The sequence below is a fragment of the Phaethon lepturus genome, unplaced genomic scaffold (assembly GCF_000687285.1).
Source record: "Phaethon lepturus isolate BGI_N335 unplaced genomic scaffold, ASM68728v1 scaffold19612, whole genome shotgun sequence".
Lineage (NCBI taxonomy): Eukaryota > Metazoa > Chordata > Aves > Phaethontiformes > Phaethontidae > Phaethon > Phaethon lepturus.
Genome location: NW_010524331.1, coordinates 9,647 through 35,914, shown reverse-complemented (window position 1 = coordinate 35,914; position 26,268 = coordinate 9,647). Strand labels below are relative to the sequence as shown.

Sequence of the window (26,268 nt, the reverse complement as noted above, 5' to 3'; positions counted from 1 at the left end):
ACGCATGTATTTTTATGGCAATACCGCCATCCTCTTCTGTGGCATTTCAGTGCAGCACACAAAGATCTGACTAGCAAGTAGAGACATGCTTTGCCATCAAAAAATTCAAAGGGCAACAGTCTTGAGCAGTTTAACATGCCATTCATTGTCTTCCACAGTAATCTCAAATTGACACAACCACAGGATCCTGAGGAAAACCTGATGAACTGTTTAACAAAGTATTCTGGAAAGGAAATTGAGAACAGAGCATAATATTCATCACCTTATTTTGCATTTAGTGTTTGAAAGTATAATAAAATAAAGAGCTTAATTTCTGCTACTGAATAACAATTTTTCAGAGGCTGGGAAGCCACAAAAAAATCCTCAAAACTTTGATACTGTAAACTGACAGGACAAATATGATTAATTGATTTCGTTAATAACTATAACTACAGGACAGTGAGGAAGTGAAGAAAAAAACCTGTTCCTACATAAGAATTTAGAATTTGTAACATGTCTGTCTGCTTTAGGATGTGTGTAAGAGAAAAAAATATTTCATCCCGCCTTCATCTCTACAACAGAAGATAAATGGGAGCAACAACATGACAACTTAACAAGTAGCTTGGGTTGTGTTTTTTTTTTCCATTCCATGTTTCCACTCTTTTCCTCCCTGACTTGCAACTACTTATAGCAGTGAGTATCATGCTATTTCTGAATACGGACGGACTATGGGAAGAATAAATACATTGTGCAGTAGGGACTTGGTTGTGACTTCAGCTTTATCCAGGAACAAACTTCCATATTTCAAGACTACAACACGCTAGTGATTTTCTTTTTCTCCTTTGAGTACTTTTACATCGCAAATATAAAAGTGTCAGATTTCCTCAGTTGGAGCAGCAAGAAAGAAGTCAATGAAATGGCAGGATATAATGATAACAGAAACAAGAAGGTATTTCCTTGCTTCTTTTTGGGAGTATTTATTAATATGGATCTTCTAATCTAGAGGAGAAGGCTGAGGGACAGGAAGTTCTATAAAGGCAGTGCCACCTCCTTTGGGCAGTGCCCACAAACACAGGATTTTTAACTAGTCTTTTCAGTCTAGCAAATAGCTTTGAAATCCTTTGGCAACATTTGTGTTACCCACTCATTAGCTGCTTCACAAAACTGTTGGTTGAATCAGTCAGGTATCTGTCTTACAAATTTAAGTTCCAACCTTGCTGGAGAACCTACCATAAAGAATAATTTTTGTTCCTACACGATAGAGTCTGATTTTCCAAATTATATTTCTCTTTAAATGAAGAAAACCATTAAGAAAACTATGTTAAGCAGATAATATTGCACATCCAATTTAAATTCTCTATTTCCTTACTTGAGTACTTCGGTTTACAGTGTTACTGTTCTCCTCCAACACCATTATGAATGTGATCTTTATTACTGGATTAACTGAAGCTACATGTCTCAGTGGAGCTGTGCCCTACACTGCTTTGAACATTGTTAGAAGACCAAAGGAAGCAGTGAGAGTAGAGGCCTGCTCAGAGCTGCAGGTCTGATACAATCTAGCACATTCTTATTCACAATGCGCCCCATTTAATTCATAACCTTTAAGATGCTATTTTGTTGACTTATAAATGTTAGTTACTAATCCTGTAAATGGGAAATTAAATGGTGCCTGGTTGATTCCATCTACTGAAATGTTAACAGGAGGCATGACAATTTGCCAAAGTAACAGATTGCATAATTAATATTCACATCAATACTTATAAAAACTGCGTGCATTGATGAAACTGTGCCTAGATCCCAAGGTCTGGAAGTGTTCTGCATTTATTACAAAAAAAAAGTCAAAGCACTCCATATTAAATATTATATGACTGTGCCAGTAGAATTTGTTCTTACCAATGAACGATTTTGTTTCTGCTGGAAAGTCTCTGGTAAATCCTCCCAGTTATCCAGCTGTATGTCCAATGGAATGAAATTATGATTCAGTGGTTCACCATCCTAGACAAGCAAACAGTTCTGTTTACAGATGCAATGTAGCACAGCCTAAAGAAAAAAATTACCTGTTTCAAGAGAATTATCTTCCCTTCCTGTACAAGGAAGTACAAGGAAGTGGAGTACAAGTTGTACTCCACTTAATTTTTAGGGAACAAGTTGTCCCAGTGGGTACATATGACCCAGGAACTTATTGATGGTTCACAAATATTTGAGAGAAGGAATCAAAGCAGAATTAAGCAGTGCCTCATTTTAGCAGAAAGATTTTGTGCAGTATTTGGCATAACGAAACTCTGATCCAAGCCAAAGAAACCTAGAACAATACAGAGCTGCTCAAATACCATCCAAAAATGCATCTTTGTCTCAGAGTAAAATGTGTGAAGCTAGGAAGCAGTGCACATTTTAAGTATATTAAAGTTTTCAGATACAAGAGTATCTGTACTTTTTTCCAGTATCTTTGACTTTGTCCCAGCTGCATCAGCTAGCCTAATAAAAAAATGTTTTATCTCAAAGATTTGCATGCTTGTAGTTGCACCTGAATACACTGACTCCTTCAGTAGCTTTGAAGAAATCTTCTCAGTGAACTTTTCTATCCCTTAAAAGAACTGGAAAAATCCCGATTCACCCTTGAAAAGTGACCTTGAAAATTACCAGCTGCTAGTTTCTGTACTCCCATTACGACTGCAGATTAATGATAATGTGTTTTATTCAGGAAGTTACTGACTTACAGCACCAATGTCTAGCTTTCTGATAATTACTTTGTCAAGATTCACTGTAATTTTTATTTTAATTTTCAATGTTCTTCTATTAAAAATATTTTGTGATAAGACCCTGTAATAAAATAAAGGAATCTTAAACAACTATCACTTGCATTTCTAACAGATGATCTCACCATACATGTAATGTATTAGCCTCATTCTGTAAGCTAAGAGAAGTGTTAGAAGTTATATATCTAGGGAATTATTAATTCCACTGATAAAAACAACTAGAATGATAAACTAATTTTTATACATATCAGCTAATACAAAAATACTGGTCTTTTTATATAAAATAAACAAAATGAAAGTACACATACATATTTCATAGGATAACATTTTACTTTGTAATTTTAAAATGATAATAAACATGCATATTTCAGGTTTACCTTTGTATAAAGGTGAATTCTATCTGTATTTCTGCTTGCACAAAACATGAGCCCATCATATATGGGAAATGTGTCTGATTTATCTACATCTCCTATAAAGAGAAACAAAGTTGATATTAGAAAGCTTTTTTCTTCATTCATTTCACTCAGCCTACTCAGACATTAAATATAGTGTTATACATGTTTTTAAGAAGTTATTTGTGAAATTCCCCAATTTGGTGTATATGCAAACACATTTTTGTATGAACATTGTAAATTTTTCCTTTTTTTTACTTTTCTTCAAATGTTCAGCAATCATGGAACAAAACCCAGGAGGATATATACCACATGAGGATTCTGTATCTAATTCCAGAACAACAAAATAAGATACACAACTCAAGCAGCAAGCTGTTAAGGTATTTGTGTATTTTATTTTTCTGTTTCTCCTGAATTACCTATCAGCTGTTTCGCCTATGGCTGTCTTGAACACAAGTACATGCCATCATAAGTTTCAATAAAACTATACAGGTTCACAGTTACTAGGTTGACATAGTTCTTTCTTATGTCAGACAAAAACTCTGTACTAGTTCAGGAGTTGTGTGGAAAGACGTGGGTTATCCATCATCAAAATTCAATAAACATTCTGGGTTAAACCAAGAGAGTCTTGTGCTGGTGTATGTATTTCTGTCTATCTTACAAATGTGTAGGTTTTTATTTAAAAGTTATTTTTCATGCCAGAGGCATTTAATAGAGTTTCACAACAGGATATAATTTTTCTTTCATAGGAGTCCCACTTTACCCTCTCCACACTTTTTTTCACTTTCTTCATTTTCAATTTCAACAGTGTCCTGTTTGCCGATTTCAACAGACTGTCGGGTCACTGTTTCCCCAAAATCTTCTCTTCTGGCTTCAGCATTGCACACTGCTCTCTCTTCATGTCTTCTGGATTCCTCTGACACATCTGCCTCAGTCTGGCTAGTGGAAGCTTCACAATTTCTCTCAACTATAGATGATGAAACAAGAAAAGCGATTATTTATGCTACCTGTGCAAACAGGAACCTAATCAATACGCACCTGGAAACAGGACTATGTAAATGAAATACAAAGAAATTGCATTTTATTCTCTAATACTATTACGGTGCAACCACTTAGGAAACTAGAGCTACCTTTAATACTAGGAGAATGAAAACATGGAAGAAAGTCTTCGATTTCTGCAATTTCATGCACCCAGTTTAATATCAAAATATACATAATAAATAATGCAGTTAGCAATTCTATATTATATACAGTTATTGGAAACCATAGTTTTCCAGGCATTGACTTATACCTGTGAAATTCAGAAGCTGACCCTACTTAAACAAGCACAGAGACTTAGATAAAATAAAAAAAAAAAAAAGATAGAAAAAGAACCTTACTCCTTCCTTTGCAATTGAAATGGCAAATATGGGGATAGATTTATAAAAATGTTTTAAGTTTCCAGATAGATTAAATAAATTATTAATAAACGACATCTACTCTGACCTGTTGGAGCAAGAAATGCCATATTTTCCAGGTAATGTCTCTCATGACAAATATACAATATCCAAGTTAATAACACATCTACACCACATCATTTAGTTTTGACAAGTAGAGAAAAAGGTTGGCATTTAATTGGATTCAGAATAACCATAAACCTCAAGGAAAAGGAGAGCTACATTTGCTGCAAAGAAAATGGAGCATATATTCTCTCTCATTGAATTTATATGCTGTTAAGTTTTATTGAATTTATATCCTGTTAAGTTTTACCTGAATTTTCCACTTGTTTCAAATTAGAATCATGTAAAATATGCCTGGGAAAAGCAAAATTAAGAAGGATCACTAAACTGGTATCTGTTCGTGTAAAAAGACCATTCTTCGTATTTTGCCTGGATTTGTGTATATTTGTATATTCGAAAATACTGTATTTTCCGAAACTAATCACAACTGAAATGAAAAAAATGCACATTTTTCTCTGCAGCACAGGTCACTTACCATTACTGCTTTGAGGACAGTTGCACATTTCACAGTAAGGGAGCAGTTCATTATTACTGTAAGTGCAAACACAACAGTGCCAAAATTTATTTAAAGACGTACTTTTGCTTGAAGTGTTTAAGCCACAAGGAAGGACCTCATTGTTTTTTTCTGAAAACAAAGAGGGCTTTTTTCCAGTCAAAGATATTTTCTTTTTCTGACAGGAGCTGACTGGGGTAGATCCACTTATGCTTCTTGCTCTTTTAGCTTCACGTTCACAGGTACTTTCATGACAAATTGTATCCACATCACTTGTTCTTGTGGAATTCAGGTTGTCATAGCTCTTCTCTGCATCCTCTTCTTTTGTGACTTCAGAAGATTCTGAATCATTGTGTAATGACTCATTACCAGAAAATATTTTACGTTTCTTCTCAGTGGAGGATTTTGGGGAAAAGAAAGAACGTATGTCATGCTGTCTTTCCTTTTCAAACTAGGAAAGAGGAAAGAAATATGTAAACCCCACTTATCATTACTGTTAAAATAACGACTTTTCTCCATTAATACTACTCTAACACAAGAAGCTATTTTTACTTTGGAGGTGGAAACAAAAGATATCTTCCTTTAAGAACAAACAGCTAGCAGAAAAAGCAATTCAACATTCCTCTTCTGATTTGTAAAAAGTATTTTCAATACTCTCATGAAAATTCTGAAATGGCACTATCAGAAAACAAATACACAGGACTGGTATGCTATGTGCATTTTTTTGATGATGCCTATTACAAAGAAAGGCTTTTAAACATCGTTTTAAAAATAACAGCCAATTAAATTCAGTACAGTTAATAAAGATGTCATTTAAACAGAAATTACTTGGTCTTATCTGACTCTCAGGATGGGTCAGTCACCTAAACATAAGGACCCATCAGAAGCCTGTAGATGATATTTATGCCTATCAGAGCACTTTCCCCGACTTCACCGAACTTTTAAAATGGAATTTACGTTACTTTTTCCTACTTACTTAGCATTTCTGCATTAGTAAAGTCTGCAGTGCACAGAAAGCTTAAGTGAACAATGGTTGTAATTCTTTTTAAATGAAAGAAAAAAAGAGCAACATAAGTTTTGAGTCTTACATGTGTAAATAGAAGTTCAGTTTTGGGATCTTCTGGACTTGCATTTGGGGTCCAGGTCTCAGCAAAACTCAAAAAATCCCATTTCTCCTTATCACCTTCTTCAGCCTGCATTTTCTCTTTCTTGCCATTCAAGGTGCTGCCTGTAACTTTGGCCTGCAGAAAGAACACTTGCATAAAGTTTCCAAGGAATTCACATGGTGGAACAAATTTATTTACCTATATTCCCTCAAACTGCTTCCCTTGCAAATGTTATTCAGTGTTTGCAAAGTAAGAAATCTTGTAGTAAGTCAAAATAACTTCAGTGATTAAAACTATTCCTCTTCCAGCAGCCATTTGTGCAGTAACACCAATAAGTAGTGTTTTTAACACACTACAACTTGTGAAAAGGTGTATGCAAAATGTCAGTTTTTATCGAAGTTAAAAGAGAATAGATACGTTTTGTACATCTCTTACAGTCTTAACACGTTTCACTTGGCATGTGGAGTCAAACAAAGGCAGAACTAGTTGAAAGAAGCAGTTTAGTGACAGAATTTGCAAGGTAAATTGAATTATTGAGACCCATCTGTGCCATGTTTAAAAAGACTCTTAATGTAGTGGACTGGGATTTTTTCAGAGGTTCCTACACAAACTAGAATACAGAATTTCATTCCCCAACTGAATGTCAAATACAGTTTGCAGTACTTAGATTCTTTAAGCTGTGATTGCTTTTCAGGAGAGGAATATATTGGCAAAAAAATAGTTACCACTTTCTCAATATAGTAACTGTATGGACACAAACAACTGCCCCCAGAGTAGCCAAATGCAGGAACAACCGCCATAAGTTGGCATTTGCATCAGAATAAATCCTGTGTAACCACAATCTCAAATGATTCTGACAACTAGCATTTAAAAGGCAGTTCTTTATGTTGACACTTCTGGAAGTGTCAGAAAACAAGAACTGACAGAACATTAACACACCTCAGTTATCAAAACAAGACATTAATGAATGGTATCAACGGCTACAAAAAGGTCAAAAAAGCAAAACAGCCACATTATTTGTCTTAGTCCTGTGAAGTCTCAAAGATCTTCCAAGCAAGGAAAGAAAGCAGAATGGAACTATGCTTCTTAACAAGGATTGGGTAATACTTGAGGAAAACGGCAACAGAAGACAAAATTACTGTAATCTTGGGTCTACTGAGGAAGAGTTATTTGAGAATGCTTCTGCCTCTCAGAAATGAAGTTTAAGGCACAACATTCATCCAATTAAAAAAAAACAAACACAAACCAAAAAACCCCCAAACACAATAAACTCTAGCTGTTATGAGTGAGCAGAAAACCTTAAAATTGTAAATTGAACAATCAGAGCAATAAAAAGCTAGAAGAAAGATAAACCAACAATGCCCTGTAGATGTGAACCATCTCATTCATCTCAGCAAAGAGTTACCTTATTTATCTTTGGATCTTAAACAGATTGCAAAAAGCTAGAAAAGATTAATTCAGAACATGGACATTTTGATGATTTGTAATTCTAGGTGTATCAATTTGTCATATAGTAGGATACTGCTCTAGATAAGCAAGACTGTTACTTGGCACATGCACTGAAGTACTATCTTAAGCACAGCAAGTTCTTGATTATTCAGTTCTATTTCACACATACCTTGCGATTTAGCATTGCCCACATAAGAGTATCCATTGTTCCTTTTGCAATAAGGAAATGAATATTCACAGAACTGCACTGCCCAATTCGGTGTGCTCTGTCTTCTGCTTGCTTAATATGGCCTGGATCCCAATATAATTCAGCAAACACAACGTGAGTAGCAGCAGTGAAAGTTAAACCCTAAACAAAAGAAGTAGATGCATTTTAGAAAAAAAGATTCCACATGCAAACAACTGAATATCTGAAGTAAAACAAAGCTAAATGTTGTACAGAACTTTTTTATAGGGGAATAAGAAGGATCACCGGGACAGCAGATGGGCCTATTTACGCTGATTTCTTCCTTGGGCCTCAGGTAGATATTAATAAGGTTCAGAAAATACTTCAATATTGTGCAAAGACTGCATACTGCTTTTCATTATGGAAATAACATTTATTTCTTATTAATCTGGCACTTTTAGAGAACTTAAGTTTTTAGTAATTATTAAACAATGAGATGATGCTGCTCATCTTGATTTTACTCAAGTAAATTCCAGTAGAGGCTTAAAACAATTAACAAGATTAGGGCAAAAATGAATATGTGAGTCTACCAAAAGACATATTGCGTGAACTGCCTTCAGTAAATCACTGCAGTCACCAATGACTTCAGTATCTATATTCTTCCACGTTTCTTGTTTCACATATTGTCTTTTTTGTCCTACCTGACCAGCTGCCTGAATACTCAAAATAGCAACCCGGGTATCAGGATCCTTCTGAAACTGATTAACAAGATGTATTCTTTCTGCAGAAGGAACACTTCCATCTATTCGTATGTAGCGAACCTATAACATATCATAATAGAGACAAAAATGAAATTATCCATGTCCATTTTTTGACCTAATCACCCTCTGTCACCCAATTAAAAATACGAAAACATCTGTTCTACTCCTGTCATAGGGATACATCAGTACTATTTGGCCTTTGATTTACAATTAAGTCTCTTTATCTAGAGAATTGCAGATTTAGTATTCCCTGTTTACAAAAGGAGAAGACAGAACAAGACAGGATCTTAAAATAGAATACTGCATAAGAAGAATCTGTAATTTCCTTGACATGATTTACTAAAATTCCAAGCATCTGAAAACTAATAAAAATATTAAATAGCAAAGTTAGCCACCATTCCCTAGCAACAGGTGAGCATCCACGATCAAAATAATATGAAAGTTGTTTTCAAATATTTTTACTGCTTTGAATTAAACGTTCAGTTGAGATCATAGAATCATAGAATTGTTTGGGTTGGAAGGGACCTTTAAAGGTCATGTAGTCCAACCCGCCTGCAATGAGCAGAGGCATATTCAACTAGATCAGGTTGCTCAGAGATGATAGTGTTCTATGAAAAAACAGAAAGGACAGAGAAGCACATCGATGGAAAAACTTGGGAGACAACTGCCTATAACATTGATCAATAATTATGTATCATACTAAATACGAGTGTTTACATTACCCTCAAATACAAAACATTTCTTCAAAACCACACAATCCCTTTAATCAGTGGCACTGATGTCTATATACTTAAAATCCCTAAATTCCTGTACACACAGGTAAGTTCTACTGAATTCAAACACAGTTTGCAGTTAAATTTGTGTGCATGTTTGTTAAATCATTACCTTATTTTCTATAACTGCCTCTGTACAGGCTTGAAGCATGCTTAAGTGGTGAGCAAAAACTAGAAACTTCAGCTTGTCATTTGCAAGCATCATTTTGATATAGTCCTTTACTGCTCCTGCCTGGAATAATAGAGTGCGTTTTCATTAATTAGACACACAAAATGTTAAAAAAGACAGTTTTTATTTTAATGTCTTTCAATTTCTTTTAATATGAAAAGATCAATGACCATAATTTTTGTTATCCATTTAAGACTTTATCAAGCATTTTAAAGTATGAAATTATTCAAATTATTTTTGTTTTTAAAAATACCACAACTTTATGTCTTTGTGAAATCTATTTCATTCCTTTAGAGGAAAAACCCACTTTACACTCAAAAGATCACATAATTACACGGCACTTCTTCCAGATTAAGATGTAGGCAAAGGCCCTTTCAGTTACAACATTATTAGTCAATGTTTTAAGCCATATTTAAAAAAACAAAGCAAAACTGATTTCTGCTCAAACATATTTCAAACAGACCAGGTATTGTGTAATCAGAACTTCTGTATCTGCACCCAGCAAGCCATATATCAAAACTGAAAGAATAATTTTGATACTTTCATGATACCATAATCATAAAATATTGCTCTATTCAAACATTCATGGAATTCTTGTGTCAAATATAATTTTCAATATCTTTTATAAAAATTATTAAAGTAATGATGACAGTTAATAACAAAGTTTAACAGTGATCAATGATTAATGCAATACCCATGGCATTGTCCTCAGATTTCTTTTTTTCCTCTCTTTTTTTATGTTTCAACTTCCTCTTTGAAAATGGATTAACAGAGGGTAGCAGAGAGACTAGAGAAGGAGGGAAGAAATAGTAACAGAACTACAGTGATATTTTTAAGGTAAGGAGAGAAAAATTTGAGGGAGTTGGTCAGATTCTCAAGTCTTATTGCTCCAGCAGCCTACAGAACTCCCCCACCCCACTCCACCATCCTTTTCTGAAAATAGGTTAACATAATGAAACCTGTTAACAGGGTAAGAAGTAGGCATGTAAAGGATTTTGGTTTATTAACTTGTTTTTCCTCACATCTTAAGCTACAGTACTAGAGGAGGAAAATACAGAACGGGGTGGGGGGTGGGGGTCCCATTTGATAAAACAGAAAGAGACCAGCCTGAGGGGATTGTTCTTCCACATTTATCCATGGGGAGAACCAGTACTGACAGAAAGGAGTCTGCTAAGGGCTGCATCAGCACAGTCCCAAGTCAGCTGCAGCAACTACCAAAACACAGGTATGTCCCTGAAGTATCCACCTTCAGTATACTCCTATGTCGGTGAGACGCACTTAGTACTATTGTGAGACTGCATCTGGACAGTCTCAGCCAGCCTAGTGGATATCTAATTAGTAACAGTTTTAACACTTACTTAGCTCAGGTAATTGTAATGGGGTTCAGCCTACTCCATAAGCATACAGGGAAAAAGACTGTTTCTCCACATTGCAATTATAAAACAAAGCAATGAACCTCATCTACTATTCAGGCCAATACAACTAATTTTATTAAGTTAAAAACACAGTGGGTATTTTAAATACATTAAGAAGAGAATTCCACGCTTACCTTGGCAATGGCTGTTTCTTTATACATGCGTGTGATTAGATTCATGACTTGAGAAAAGTGGCTTTCAGTGGCATCTGAATTCAGATTTCTCATTAATTTTTCCCACTCTGCAAAAGTGGTATTCAAATTCTAATTGTAAGAAGAGATCAGTGGTTAGATATATGGTACAAAGCCAAAGCATGTTCTACTTCAATGTACATTTCAAGCATGAAAAGTTTAGGAAGTGAGTACTTGTAAGAAGTCTATCAAATTTGTCTAAAAGTAACTGTAGAATTCAAAATCTAAAGGAAAGGAAGACAGAAAGGAAGAAGATCGTATTAAAATTAGAGCAAATTTTATCATTATCCGATGCAAAAAATTTGCCATATTCATGTTCTTCATGTTATATTTTAAAAAGAATAACAGAGATACTGTACGTTCACACATTCTTCGTAACTACATATAATACACATGCATATACAGGTATTTCTATTTACTAACAAATGTGTTTTTAGCAAAAGTGGAAAATTTACCTTAGCTGCGACTTGTGGAAGGTCAAATGGAATACGTTGCCTAACTTTGGGAGGCAACTGAGTTAGAACATCATTCTTCAGTCTTCTGATCATTATTTCGCTTAAAAGATGATGTAGTTCTTCTAAATTTGAAGCTCCTCTGCAGTCCCATTGAGTTCTTTTACCAAAAAACCTGGGGTTGGGAGGTAGGGGGAAAATCAACACCTGAGGATGAAAACTAGGTCTTTCAAATTTACTAGAAGCTTTCACTACATAATTAATTTTAAAACACACTGTTAGATATGAAGGTGTGCTAGATAGCAACACACAGTGTTTCTGTTTACACCAGAGATGATTGCTTTCTGTCCAATTCCTTCCAACACTAAATCAGAGCCATTTTAACTTCCCAGCAGATACTGCTACCCACAGGCATTACTACCCATCACATGCATACAGTCCTCTATCTCATCCCAGCTACACTTCCCTTTCTACAGGAAGTATCATTCAGGTATCATTTTATAACTCTTGTTTCAATGGACTAACAAGAAGACTATACCACCATGAGAATGCTCTTTATTATATTATAGGTGGGAACAACTGACAGGGATACTATCATGAAAGCTGCAAACGTTACCATTAATATTCCTTTGTTTTCCCCCCCTCCCTGAGAATTCCCTTCTACTAGGATTTAAAGCTAAGGGTACCAGCTTTAAATGTAATACTATACAAGGTTATAGTAAAGTAAGTAGGTTTGAGGAGGTAAGTTTAAGGTTAAAAAGGTAAACACTGAAAAAAGAAAGATTTTGTTAACTTAGTCATCCTTGTTCTTTCTTTGCTTTGTTGTTTTTAAGAAACTATTGCAGCAGGAGCAGCAGCTTTTCTCTGTCAACATTGCCAAGAGATAGCAAAATAACGAACATGACAGATTTTGCTGCCTTTGGAAAAAAGCCCAGGTAGCATTTTCCAAGTCCAGGAGAGTATGTTGCAAGCATGTAATTTTACTAGTAAATTACTGTTTTTTATATATAATTTAGAGAATTTTAAGCCTTACTGAGCTTATCAACAGTGTTTTAGTTGGCTGCCTACAACCATTTGGGAAAGGGGCTGAGGGACTCACTTCTACACTGGCATAACACACTCAGAATGCTACGTAGATGGAAGACAGCAACATCTTTTTCTCATATCTCTTCTTTGGTCTATTTATATGGCTGTCCTTAGAAAGGTTTCCTCCCTCCAGCTTGAGTATTGGGGATATAAAAGAAATGGTAGGTAAAACCTCACAGAAATACTTTGGACCTCATCTTAAAAACAGGTTATCTATGACCACCTAAGAAAAAACAACTCACAACATTTTCACAGGAAGTGCTGCATAAAATAATCCTATCAAGTTTATTACCACAGGATGTTTTGTTTCAGCCAAGTCATAAAGACAAAGTTATTTATTGAAAGCTTGCCAAACCCTGAACTTGATTTTTATTACATTTATGGTATTCCAAAAATAAGATAATCATCTATGATTGAGTAGCTAACCATGCTGTACCCACGCACACTTGTGGTGTGAAAATTACATATGCGTTCAGTCAAAACACCATGGAAAAAAATAGCATTTCTCTGTCTGAAAATTAGACAGCACTCTTCCATGTTATTTGAAGTTAAATGCTGATAAAATGCATATGATGGAGAAAAACAAGTTATCTGAAAACGTAACCATGTAATTATTACTGTAAAAATGAAATCTAAATGCTAGCCAATTTAGCTGACAAAAATCTATTGTTTTGAATATACGCAAAACTGTAGATCAGAAATTTTTTAGCTAAGAAATTTTTTTAAAGGTTCTTCCCTTCTCATAACTTCTTTCATTCCAGATTGTAGCATAGATTTAGATGGGTAAAACTAAGCATTTTAAATCAGAGCTTCTTCTGCCCTCTCTTTTTAGCACATAGCTAGAGACACAGACTATTAAACTAAAGCTGAGGTAAGCAAGTCAGAGGGAAATTAATCGTCCTGAAATTAACAACTTAAAGCACATGAAACATGAAAATTCATGAAAGATGTAAGGGACAAAAAATGGGTTAAAATTCATTAGGCACATGTGTGGAAAAAAGTATAATGAGCAATGTTACCTGGTAAATTGGAGGCAAGATGGTGGACAAGAACAGACAATGCCTATATTTGATTCCTCAAACAGAATTACAAACACAATACTGTGCTTTTGGGAGTTTTATACCTTTGCTTTTACTCAGTCAATCTGTAAAATACAAGTATTGGACTTTTTTTCTACCCAAGTAGGTGGGATAGCAAAAAGACTGGACGTCATAATAAAGAGGTATGTAAATTATTGCATGATATGAGCACAAGACAGAGTCAGAAACTCCTACGCTTCAGCTGTAGCTGAAACTCCAGCTCTAGAGGTAAAACCCATACACTTCATACTGATGACAGTAAATTTGTAAATCATTCTACTTAACAGAATGCTGGCACTTAAACTTTATTTCAAACTTTAATAGCTTCCAATTTTGTCCTCAAGTAAAGTCTCCTGTCAATTTAATCCTTTTCCCAATCCTCTTTGATGGAGGAGATGGTACCTGATCCTGAGTTTCTGAGCAAGATGGTATGATACAGCAATAGAGGTACTACTAACTGATCTCTCACTTCACATGACAAAAACATCAAAGATACCCATAGGAAAATTAATGAGCAAGTACAGTACCTGACACGAGCATTGCAATATTTTTTGGCATATTCACTCCAAGTTCCAAATCTTCTGGGAAACAGTGCCTCAATCTGCATGAAAAGCTGTATAAGAATAAAGTGACAGTGAAAAATGGCCTGCAAATGTAAGACTATTCAGAAACAATTATTACATTATTATTGCGTTAAGTTTACATTCAACAGTTGCACAAAAAATATATAGCTTGGCACACATGCAAAAGACATGCCATAGGAGTATGCATGTGGCTTGAGACAGGACACCTGTAGGAAGCCCATAAAGAGCAGAGCACCCTGAACACCATAACACAGTGCTGACTACTTGGGAAAGATCTATACTGAACGAGAAAACATGGACAACAAGATGTTAGTCCTAAAAATAAGACATTTGTCATTTGCCAGGTCATATGGAAGGTTCTCTCCTAAATGCCTTTCCCTGCTATTCTCTTAAGTCTACTGTACATCACTTCTGCTATTTAAGCTTTCATACTACCTAATCACATGCTAGTGACCTCTCCCAAAAAGAAAACTACTACAGCCTAATTTTGTCCTTCACAGGATTCTTTCAAGACAGAAATCAGAGAACTGAAAAGCAGTAGCAAGGAAAACAACAACAATGACAACAAACTCAAAACCAATTTATTTGCCCAAGTGAAAGGGTGCTATTTTGACATCGATATAGGCCAAACAAGAAACTGCCTGTAATTGTTTGCTATAAATGTACATAAATATAAGTGAATAATGCTTTCCATTTTCTATACATATTCCATTTACAGACTTCATAGAAAGGTTCTGCGTATCATAGAATCACAGAACTTACACCACACTGATTAGAGACATAATTTTTTTTACACTCTGCCTTGTAAACCCTGGCAAAACTTTGGTATCACTATGAAAATATCTCAAATTGTCTTCCATTTGGTCATGAGTTTTGTGCTCATTACTGTGATCAAGGGCAGCTTGTATGGAATTTCATTTGAAGACCTTGAGCAATGTTGCTTATTAGTCTCTGAATCAATGCACTGTATACAAGTACAACACAGTATTTGGTACACATGTAGGAAGTTTCATAATTATCTGCATCTAGAGATATAAATATTTGTTTTAAAGTTTTAAGCAAATGCTTATAATATACCAAGCCCTTTTTCTTATAGTGGATAGCCTTCTCAAGTTAAAACCTCTCTGAAAAAATTAAATTATTAAAGCCTTTTGGCATAAATGCTATCTACACAGCAAGAAACTCTAAAGTGTGACATATTATTTATGTTAACCCTTATAAGATCCCTGGATACAAATCAGCTTCTATATTCCATTTATTTCTGCATTTGATAAATAAAAGCAGTTTTCTCTGGTTCAGTATAAAACCCACGTGGTTTTGGTTTCCTCTCTGCTCCTTCCCAATTCCATAAGTTGAACTTCCTTCAAAGGAAAATTTGTCTTTCTGGACTGCAACAAGCATATCTAGGATATATTTTTTTCCATTTATGCAATACAAGTGAACATTAGGAATATCTAAAAAGACAAGTGATAAACAAAGCACTTCCTATATCAGACGAGGAAGCAGAAATTTTAACACAAATTCTTGTCTACCAAAGACTCTCCTACCCAATAGAAAAAAATAGTTCTCTATTTAGGCTCTTTATTTTCTATTTCTCCCAACAGTCAGCCTGTTATGTGTGAGATTTATTTCTTATAAGAAACACTTTCTCAAGTCACCTGTGTAATTGTATATATTTAAGAAAACTACAAAATTGTTCATTTATTACTGATACCACGCTTAAAACAAAACAAAACACAGTATGTCAAATACCTCTTCAGGTCTTCCTAGAGCAGGAGTTCCAGTAAGAAGAATAGCTCTAAGAGCCTTCTGCACAATTGGCAATAAAATCTTGCTGCGTGTGGCATTTCTGGATTTCATATAGTGTGATTCATCAATCACAACTACCTTAAAGTTCTGCCTGTACAAAGTGTCTACTAAAGTCTGTGCATCAGAAGTTAACAGGCCATACCCCAGAATCGTTACTTTGCTGGTTGATATTCTCCTGAAAGAGAAAATCCAGAAGTTTTCTTAGTAAACTTTCATTGTAGGAAAATTAATACAGCAAAGGAATTATACCAAACTAATTTTTTTAAAGAAGGTATGTATGACACCTTTTGGATTGATTAATTAGTGGGCTGTCAGGCTAATAACAACTTTTGGTGTTTAAAACATTCTAGCATCTCACACTTATAAATCACACACCTTTCATAACTATTTTCCAAGACATTCATTGCATTTAAAAGGAAGTTCATTTTGCTGGTTGTATTGCTTCAACTCGTGCTCCTTTCCAGCAGTACTGCACGGGACAAATCCACTTTCTGGATAAAACGTTACACATGCAAGTCAGATCATTGTGAGCATACTTTGTAAGCAGAACCCAAACACCCAAAGTAATAACATCTCTATGCAAGCTACCTATCGCTTTGTGTACAGACAGTCATCTTACCAGAAGCTTGAGATGACTAACCAGACTGTCTCTGAGTATTTGGGTACTGTGAAAGTACAGTCTGGGCTGAACCTCAACACCTGAAAGAACAACATTCTTGTCAGAGCTGTCTACCCAGCTTTTTTGCATGAACAGCATATGAAGAAAACAAAAAACTGGAAGCAGGGAATCAACAAGGCATAAGATGAAAAATTAGTATTCAGTTGGAAAGGAACTTCTTACAATAAATTTAAAGACATATATAAGCCCAAGGCACAAATTGATTTTGAAATCACTAGAGAGCACTGTGGCCCTTCAGAAGCCTTTGAGCAGCACAGGAACTCTTGGAAGTTGTTACACAAACAAGTCACCAGAATGAGAGTCATAGCTGGTCTACCCATCTGTCAGACACTACAGCTCTTCTGGCATGATTTTTATTTGTTCCCTGGTAGCAACATCAGAAAAAACACTAAACTGAAGTTTCCTTCAGTATACAAGAGGGAGAAAGTATGTGCATATTCATGTTTCTGGATATAGAAGGAGAGGCAATGGTTAGAGCACCGGCACTGTGGTCAATGCACTACAGACTCTGACTGTTACTGTATAGTTACATGTAGCAACCAGGAACACAAGAATTTCCCTTACCCCTTTGTGAAGGGTGGATTAAAAAAAAATTACAAATGAAATTATTTATTCTTAGTGGAAGCAATTTATTCAAGAAACATCCAACTGCAGATTTACTTAGAAATTATACTTAGGCATCAATTTAGGTTTTTATATTTTAGCCTGTTTAAATTAAGAACTTAAACATTAAGCACTAAATTTAACTGATGAAGTTTTGAAGAACAGCAAAGTATTGAACTGAGAGAAAATAAAGCTGAACATATGGAAGCAGAATTTAACGAAATGCTAAACTAAGTTTGGCAGCTGTATTTTTGCATTTGCATTTTCTTGCAAATGCATAAAACACTTTTTAATGTTAAAATATTAATTAGTTCGACAGCCACCTCACTTCTAGCTAGGACGCCTCCTTGGAAAACAAGCAAAAACCCAAGTTTTCCTCTTCCCTTATTGTTGAATAAAAGTAAGTGATAATGGTTAAGGTCTACTCTTTTTAAAGTTATTGAGACAAAATGAATAGAATTCTGTTTGTCATTTACTTTTGCCATCACTTCCATCAATCCACATTTCTCCTTTTGGCATTCAACACTATAAGCGTTAAGTTTGTGCATTTTAGCTCAAGACCTTAAAACCCCAAAAGGCTCATCAGATCCTTATTTTAGTTCCCATATTCCTATGATAAACTTAAGTTTTGACTATCGGTAGCAACTACCCCTTGGTCAAGCTTTTAAAATGCTTTTTCAGTTGCATTTATCTGGTTACAAGGAAGGTTCCAAGCTACTGTCTCATCTGCACATCTCAGTGGTCAAGTCACTTTCTGATACTCCCCAGACTACATGAAGATCAGTCTTCCTTATCCTGGAGTTTCAGAACATCATCTAATCATTACCACAAAATCAACCAAGTCATTTACGGTAAAGCAGACTAAAAAATACCCTTGTTAATTCAGTGTAAGAGGAGAGTTATTCTAATAACACACAAGACTTGTGGTCTCTCTTTGATTAATTCATGCTATTAAGTCTAAAGATAGAAACTCTAGGTTATTAGGACCTTTTCAGTTTTTTAGAGAATACTTATTATATAACTTACAAATTTTCTCAGTGCACTAAATAGAATTTTAACAGTAATTACTTCCTTATTTCGTAAAGCATAGCAGAAGTTTTAAAAAAATGTGTTCAAAATGTTTTACAGAAGCTAATGAGTACAAGCTAATTCATCAGAGCTGAGAAATAACTGCGTATGTTCAATTTAAGACACACTGAAGTAATGTAATTTTCTGAAGAGAGATGAGGGACTACCATAATATGACAAAACTGGGAGGAGTGGCTGATACACAAGAGGGTCATGCTGCCATCCAGATGGACTTCGACAGGCTGGAGAAATGGACTTACAGGAACCTCATGAAGTTCAACAAGAAGTGCACAGCCCCACACCTGGGAAGGAACAACTCCATGCACCCATATATGCTGGGGGCCACCCAGCTGGAAAGCAGCTCACCACAAAAGGACCTTGGGGTCCTCGTGGACACCAAGTTGAACGTGAGCCAGGACTATGCCTGTGCAAAGGTATCCTCAGTTACGTTAGATAAAGTATTGCCAGCAGGTTGAGGGAGGTGATCCTTCCCCTGTACTCTGCACTGGTGAGGCCACATCTAGTGTGCCATGTCCAGTTCTGGGCTCCTCAGCACATGAGACACATGGATGTTCTGGGAAGAGTACAACGAAGGGCCATGAAGATGATTAAGGGACTGGCATGTGTCTCCTATGAGAAAAGGCTGACTGGGACTGTTTAGCCTGACAAGAAGGCTCAGGGGGAAAACTTATTAGTGTATATAAATAACTGAAGGTACGAGTGCAAAGAGGATGGAGCCAGGCTCCTTTGTGGTGTCCAGTGACAGGACAAGAGGCAATGGGCACAAATTGAAACATGGGAGGTTCCCTCTAAATATGAGGAAACGCTTTTTTACTGCAAGGGTGACTGAGCACTGGAACAGGTTGCAGGGTCTCCTTCCTTGGTGATAGTCAAAAGCCATCTGGATGCAGTCCTGGGCAACTGGCTCTAAGTGGCCGTGCTTGAGCAGGGGGGTTGAACAAGCCTTTCTACAGCAGAATAATGACCTTTACTCACCCAGTATCAGTTTTGTTCTGAATGATGCTAATATCATCTGGAGAGAGTTCTGGAATCCACTTCTCCATCTCATCAACCCAAGGGTATCTCAGAGATGAAGGCACTACAATTAAGAGAGGCCATTCGTTCTTATAGTAATAGGAAATGGCAATTGCTTGGATTGTTTTACCTAGGCCCATCTGGGAAAAGAAAAGAAAAAAATTAAAAATAGAAGTCTATGCCTAGAAAGCATATTCCATTCAGGAAAAGCCAAAAATAGTTTGCAAAGATAGAATCAGATAAAAGGAAACAAATCCAAAGTGCTAGTTACGTAATATCTATTTCACTGTCAGTTTGTTACCACAGATCATCTTTTATGAAAGAAGATGCTTCTCTTTAAATGGATTAATACATATGTTATAACTGGTTAGCTCATTAAAGCTAAAATAAGCATTTCCATTCATTTCTGAAGATTTTCTATTCAGGGCCCTAGTAGGGTAGGCTATAAAGATCAAACTCTTTAACTTGTTAAACTACCAAAAACATTTTTAAAAGACTATTCAAAAGAAAGAAAAATATGGGATGTCATCTTAGTATAAAAATGACAACTTTTTCCTAAGTTGCATAGGCAACTGAAGAACAAAGGAAGATCTGTATGAAGAATTCTGCTTTTGACCCAAGTAGGTCAATGAAAAGAAACCACTGCTGCCATTCATCATAGCTAACAGTTTCTCTTTATTCTGTAACACAGAAGAAGTCTGCCTAGTGGAGAATTCAGACTTACAGGTAAGGTGAAGGGTAAAGAAACAATACATAGATATATATTTAACAAGAAAGTACTTGCTTCATATTGTCAAGGTAGGAATGCTTCCATCTAATGAGTTATGAATATAAATAGCAACAGATGAATATAAGATTGAGAATTTAGCACTTTGTTAAAAAAATAAAACACCACAATATTTTAATCAAAGAATGCAGCCATTTCCTCTACTTCTTCACATGGCAAGAGATAATTCCAGATTCCTGTTAAGCACTAAAGCCAAGACTGGCCTTAAAATACTTCTGTTCAGGTTTTCCACAGGGTCCAGTGGGTATGAGTTGATTTGCTACTATCTAACTGCTCATGGTACAGACATAAAAGAACTTACTTATATCCTCAGTATTGAGTTTAAATGGACTGATGGAATGGTATCACCAGATTTCCCAGGTTTAGAAGAAGACATAATGAATATTTCTACTGTTAGTGGGAAGAAAAATAATCAGAGAACTGCTGCGATACTAAGTTTTCATTACAAACTGCCAAGTTTTCATTAAAATTTTCCTGCAAGCCTCCTTGTGCCACCAATAGTACTTGAGCCAGCTGAAAACAAATCCAAGAAAGTAAAAAAAGAATACGCTCATTTTTAGTTCGTTGCCACAGTTGTCTCCTGAACTCAGACTGCCCAGTCACTAGTGCACCAGTGATGATCCAGGCAACCGAGTTGAAACAAGCAGGGAATAAAGGCCAGCTCTCTTGGCAGTAGCGCACCCATAATTCAATCTAGATCCCATATAGCTGATCACTAGTCTAGATCATAAGAATGTGAGAGACAAGAAAAAACGTAGAATATATTATGGTCTTGGTTTTTGATTTGAACACACCTTTCTCAGTAACAGAAATGAATGACATGGAAAACTTGAAATTTTAGGGGAAAAATGTTGTCTGTTCCCACTCCAAGGAAGAATTGCAATATATTTTCAGAATACCTTTCAAAAAGATACTATTATTATTGTACTTCAATCTTTACATAATTACATAATCCAGGTATAAGTACAATAATTATATGATCTCTAGTTTTCATACATAACTTCTTTCTGTATACAAGTTCACAATACTGATGCTTTCTTTTACCAACATTTTCTTCTTATGTTACAGATATGTCAGTAAGCACAAGATAAACACCACTGCACAATACTTCCAGTAGTGCCAGACCTATTGTGATTGTGAAACATACATTATTTACTTTGGAACAAATATATCTTGCAGTTCTTTTTATTGCTAACATAATTATACAGTTTATTTTCTCACTCAAGTAAGGAAATAAGAAACTTTGTTCTAATAAACAAATAGCTACTGCTGATATTTCGATTTTTCCCAAGCTTCCCTTTTCTCCTCCTCTGAATGCTTTTGTATTCTCCAAAGTTTCCAGAAATGTCACATTCTATGCCAGGATAGTTTATCTCCAGCTGTAATGAGGTTTTTATGAGATTCTTCTACTATGAAGAGATGCCTTAATCCCAGTAATCAATCTATCTCTCTCGCTCTCTCTTCCCCCTGTAGTGCTTCAAGAAAACCCAAATTAGAATTGGGAGATGATATCAATCACTAAAAGTTACCTCTTTTTCAGTAAGGTTTTATACTGACAACACTGCAAGAACATTATATGCTATTACAAAAATGCTTTATCTGTGGGAAGAAATGCTGGACTCAGATGTCCCTAACATGGAATAAAATATAAATTTTCAAATGTATGCAAGCAATGAATTTATTACTACTTGATCAGTGCATTTAAGGAAATTCATCTCTGGAAGGCATATCTGTTCAAAATCCACCTCTTTGGGCCAGAAATCTCTCTTAATCCATTACAAATAGCTAGCTATGCAATTATAAAGTACTTTAAAATAAAAGAATCAACTGAGTTAATACTCTTAAGATTTAACAATACAGTAGATTTAACAATACAGTAGATTTAACATACCTAAATACAATTAGAAGTAATATTATAAGTTTTCGCAATCTTATGTCAGGCTTCATTTTTTTCCCCCCACTTAGATATTTTCAGAATTCTGCCCAATATCACAAGAATTAGGCTTTTTCCATTACCAACCTTACTGCCCACATCTCTCAAACAAAGTCACATCTGCATTAACTACATTAAAACACGAAAAATGGTCTTAAAGGAACAGGAACATCACTTACCTCATCAGCAATCATACACCTAAATGACAAACAAGAAGAGAGGGCAGAAATTAATAGTAGATATAATAGATAACCAATACCTATAAATTGTTTACTATAAATTTAGATTACAGAATTAATCAATGAAAGGAAAAGAGGTATACTTCATTCCTACAGGTATCAACTACAAAAAGTAAATTTGGTATGAATTTGAAAATAAGTATGACAATTATTCTAAAAATGTATATTCAATTTGTTGCACTACTGAAGAACTTGCATTGTAAAACTGAAGTGCTGCTTTGGTCTAGTACTATATTAATTTTAATCTTAAGAGACTTTAATCTTAGGAGACTTAAGACTTGAAGTTAAGACTTAACTTCAAGGCAAGAAGTGCATCTTCAACTTTATTGTCTTTTGGAAACAACAATGTTTTGGCTGCTTAATGATTAAGGATTATTTATGTGTCAGACAAAAAGTTGCTTTCCAGAGCAGTCACTTTTTTTTTTTTTTTAAATAGAAACAGACACTCCCTCTCCCCCACCAATTGTACTAGCTGAAGTATTAGAAAATGAACTTGTTTTGTTTTCCCATTTTGAAGTCACTTAGTTAATGTTAACCCATGTAAAGACAAGGACAACTCCAAGTCCCCAGTCAAACCTAGTAAATTCTGTTCAGCATATTTACATTTTCTAAACATTAAATGCCATCTTTGATATGAATTTCTTATAGGTATCTTAAGTTACTTAGTTTATTTCAGTTATGTAGTACATACATTCTTAACTCAAGTAGGGCTTAGGGAACTTAAGTGTTTCTAGCCCATGCAAGCTTCTTCATCAAATCTTTGAGATTGCATGAAGGACAATGGAAATTATTTGTTGGACATTTAGTTAAGCCATTAAATGGATGATGATGCATCTTTCCAAATGTGTACTCTCAGCTATTTCACAAACTTTTACCTCCACTACTTTACAAACTTTCCTACACTGGAATAAACCCACAGAAACAAAGAAAACACCAAACTGACAAGTCTATGCAATTCAAAAGCATTATCTGAAGAATTACAAGAGCTTGTTCTACCTCTAGTAATTGGTAGATAAAATACATACAATAAATTTATACACACTAACAAATTCAGAGGAACACACAAGTCCAAGCATAAACTGAAGATAAGAAAGAGAAGTAGAGACAACCTACTCCCTTTAAGTCTTACAGCAAGATGATGACTTAAAGTTCCCTTTTCTCCTATAGCAACCCTAGACTCTTCTGACCAGCATCTATGCTGGGAATTCCAAGGCAAGAACTGAAACAGGCAAAAAGTGTGAATTTCCGCAACTTCGTAAGAATTGTCAGAGTTTGATAGGAATACCTGCTTGGGCTGCAGTGAAATAACCAGCAATTGGATGAATTCCCCAGATACTAAGTAATCTGGGAAGTTTTTCAAGCACTGTATGATTTCCTAAATTGTCATAAAAAGCAAACTGAAGAATAACTCCCACCAGTCGGTACCACAGTGCCACATAAAGGGCACGGGCTTAGTCAAACCATTGATTGAGAAATACAGCAGTGAATGTTGTTGGTTGAACTAAGTGACAGCAGTAGACTGACAGTTCTATGCAGTCCATCACTTTGCTTGAGGATTTATATATGTTTACTGACAGAAAAGTGTGCCAAGTCTCAGAAATGATGAAATATTTCAAGCTCTGGAAGGGAATAAACTTCATAGGCCACTCTGCTTGTTTTCCCGTTGACTCAAGTATCCTCCTGCCTTGTGCTTTTCAATTATTAACCCCCATAGCTTTCAGTCATGGACACAAACTAATCTCGATGAATTGCTCTGGATGAATTCTTCTTGCAGAATTGTGTTCCCAGCCACTGCATCTTCTAAAGGAACGTAAACCTCTCCTACTCCTATGCCACATAACTAGATATGCACCCACTGCACCATGTAACTCAAACGCAATGTTCCTTCCATGGAAAAATTGAAGAGATCTTCCAGGTCTCTATGTCTATAATAAAATTTAACACACCAAAATATAAGTGTTCTGTATTTTGATACCGAAAGTCTTTTAAAGTAATACAGAACTCCTTTTTTTAGTGTTAGGTACACTGAAGTTAGTGTAGCTACACAAATCACAACAGAACTTTTCTGTACAAAACCCAGCCACTTTACACTAATGATTAATGCTTATAGCAGCACCATCAACTTAGAGTTGTCACTATGTCTAATAATATGCATCTTGCCATGGAGCCAAAAAGGACATTTCTGTGGTGAAAATAGACATCTCAGCAGAAAATGTACACTGGCACTTTTCAGACATGATGTGCGAGATAAATGTTTGATATTCTGAGAAATATGAGAAACTGCTTTTTGCTCACTCAATCTGCCAGTGTAAATTTCAGTATCTACCAATTTCATCAGTTTCTTTCAAGTAACATAAAAAAGAATTCAAAATATATCTTAAATAACTTAATTTTTAGGAAGTAACAAACTATCTACTTGCAATAGCTTTGTAACCACACTCCCAATCCAAAGTTGTTAGGGATGGAGTGAAGAAAACAAAGGAAGAAAACATAACAATACAACCCCCTCCGAATCTGCAGATATACAAAAGGCAGGAAGAGAATTATTTTTAGTGGCAACTCATGATTGTGGGGCCTTAATGTCTGCGATTTGCAGCTGGGCAAAGACATTTATTTGCAGACAACTAATACACAATTCTAACTTATAAATACTGTCAGTTTTTGCTCACTTCAAAGACTGATTTTTCTTTTATTTAATACTCATTGCTAATTGCTTGAACTGAAGTTTACAAAACAAGACTTTTTTTTTTTTGCAGATTTTTTTCAGAGCCCAACTGCTTTCAGTACATTAATCATGTTTTTCAAAACAGTTCAAAGCCTGAAATCAATTGGAATGCAAAACAACCTAGTATTACAGTTTTTCAAATGCTGTACACAAATGCCAAAAGTTAGTAAGACTATAGCAGTTACATACAGAACAGAGGCATCTCAAGAATGAACCAAAAACCTTCTTCAATAATACAGTATATTTAAAATAAGGACGTCAGAGCAAATGTACAAATATAAACACACAGTAGGATCGAGTGCACCCTCAGCAAGTTTGCAGATGACACCAAGCTGAGTGGTGCGGTTGAGACGCCTGACGGACAGGATGCCATCCAGAGGGACCTGCACAAGCTCAAGGAATGGGCCTGTGTGAACCTCATGAGGTTCAACAGGGCCAAGTGCAGGGTCCTGCACCTGGGTCAGCTCAACCCCCGGTATCAGGACAGGCTGGGGGATGAAGGGATGGATCCGAACAGCCCTGATGAGAAGGACTTGGGTGAAAAGCTGAACATGAGCCAGCAACGTGCGCTCACAGCCCAGAAGGCCAACCACATCCTGGGCTGCATCCAAAGCAGTGTGTTCAGCAGATCGAGGCAAGGGATTCTGCCCCTCTACTGCACTCTGGTGAGACATCACCCGGAGTGCTGCAGGGGGATGAAGGCTGTTCTCCGAACAGCCCTGATGAGAAGGACTTGGGTGAAAAGCTGAACATGAGCCAGCAACGTGCGCTCACAGCCCAGAAGGCCAACCACATCCTGGGCTGCATCCAAAGCAGTGTGTTCAGCAGATCGAGGCAAGGGATTCTGCCCCTCTACTGCACTCTGGTGAGACATCACCCGGAGTGCTGCATCCGGCTCTGGAGCCCTCAGCACAGGAAAGACATGGACCTGTTGGAGAGGGTCCAGAGAAGGCCACCAAAATGATCAGAGGGATGGAACACATCTCCTCCGAGGACAGGCTGAGAGAGTTGGGGTTGTTCAGCCTGGAGAAGAGAAGGCT

The 26,268-nt window shown here is 35.9% G+C and overlaps 1 protein-coding gene across 1 annotated transcript in view; it reads right to left on the bottom strand.

Annotated features, from left to right (window-relative positions):
• Positions 1-22,462, bottom strand: part of ZRANB3 (zinc finger, RAN-binding domain containing 3) — a gene marked incomplete at its 5' end in the record, with an annotated part of 29,003 nt that extends 6,541 nt beyond the window's left edge. Inside the window, 14 exons of the mRNA XM_010282421.1 lie at positions 1,873-1,974; positions 3,113-3,204; positions 3,891-4,094; positions 5,102-5,570; positions 6,208-6,360; positions 7,844-8,023; positions 8,542-8,661; positions 9,487-9,606; positions 11,093-11,221; positions 11,605-11,776; positions 14,294-14,379; positions 16,103-16,334; positions 19,506-19,684; positions 22,444-22,462. Of these exons, the coding sequence (XP_010280723.1) occupies positions 1,873-1,974; positions 3,113-3,204; positions 3,891-4,094; positions 5,102-5,570; positions 6,208-6,360; positions 7,844-8,023; positions 8,542-8,661; positions 9,487-9,606; positions 11,093-11,221; positions 11,605-11,776; positions 14,294-14,379; positions 16,103-16,334; positions 19,506-19,684; positions 22,444-22,462 (2,257 nt within the window). The remainder of the gene's footprint in view (positions 1-1,872; positions 1,975-3,112; positions 3,205-3,890; positions 4,095-5,101; positions 5,571-6,207; positions 6,361-7,843; positions 8,024-8,541; positions 8,662-9,486; positions 9,607-11,092; positions 11,222-11,604; positions 11,777-14,293; positions 14,380-16,102; positions 16,335-19,505; positions 19,685-22,443) is intronic.
• Between the last annotated feature and the right edge of the window lie 3,806 nt (positions 22,463-26,268).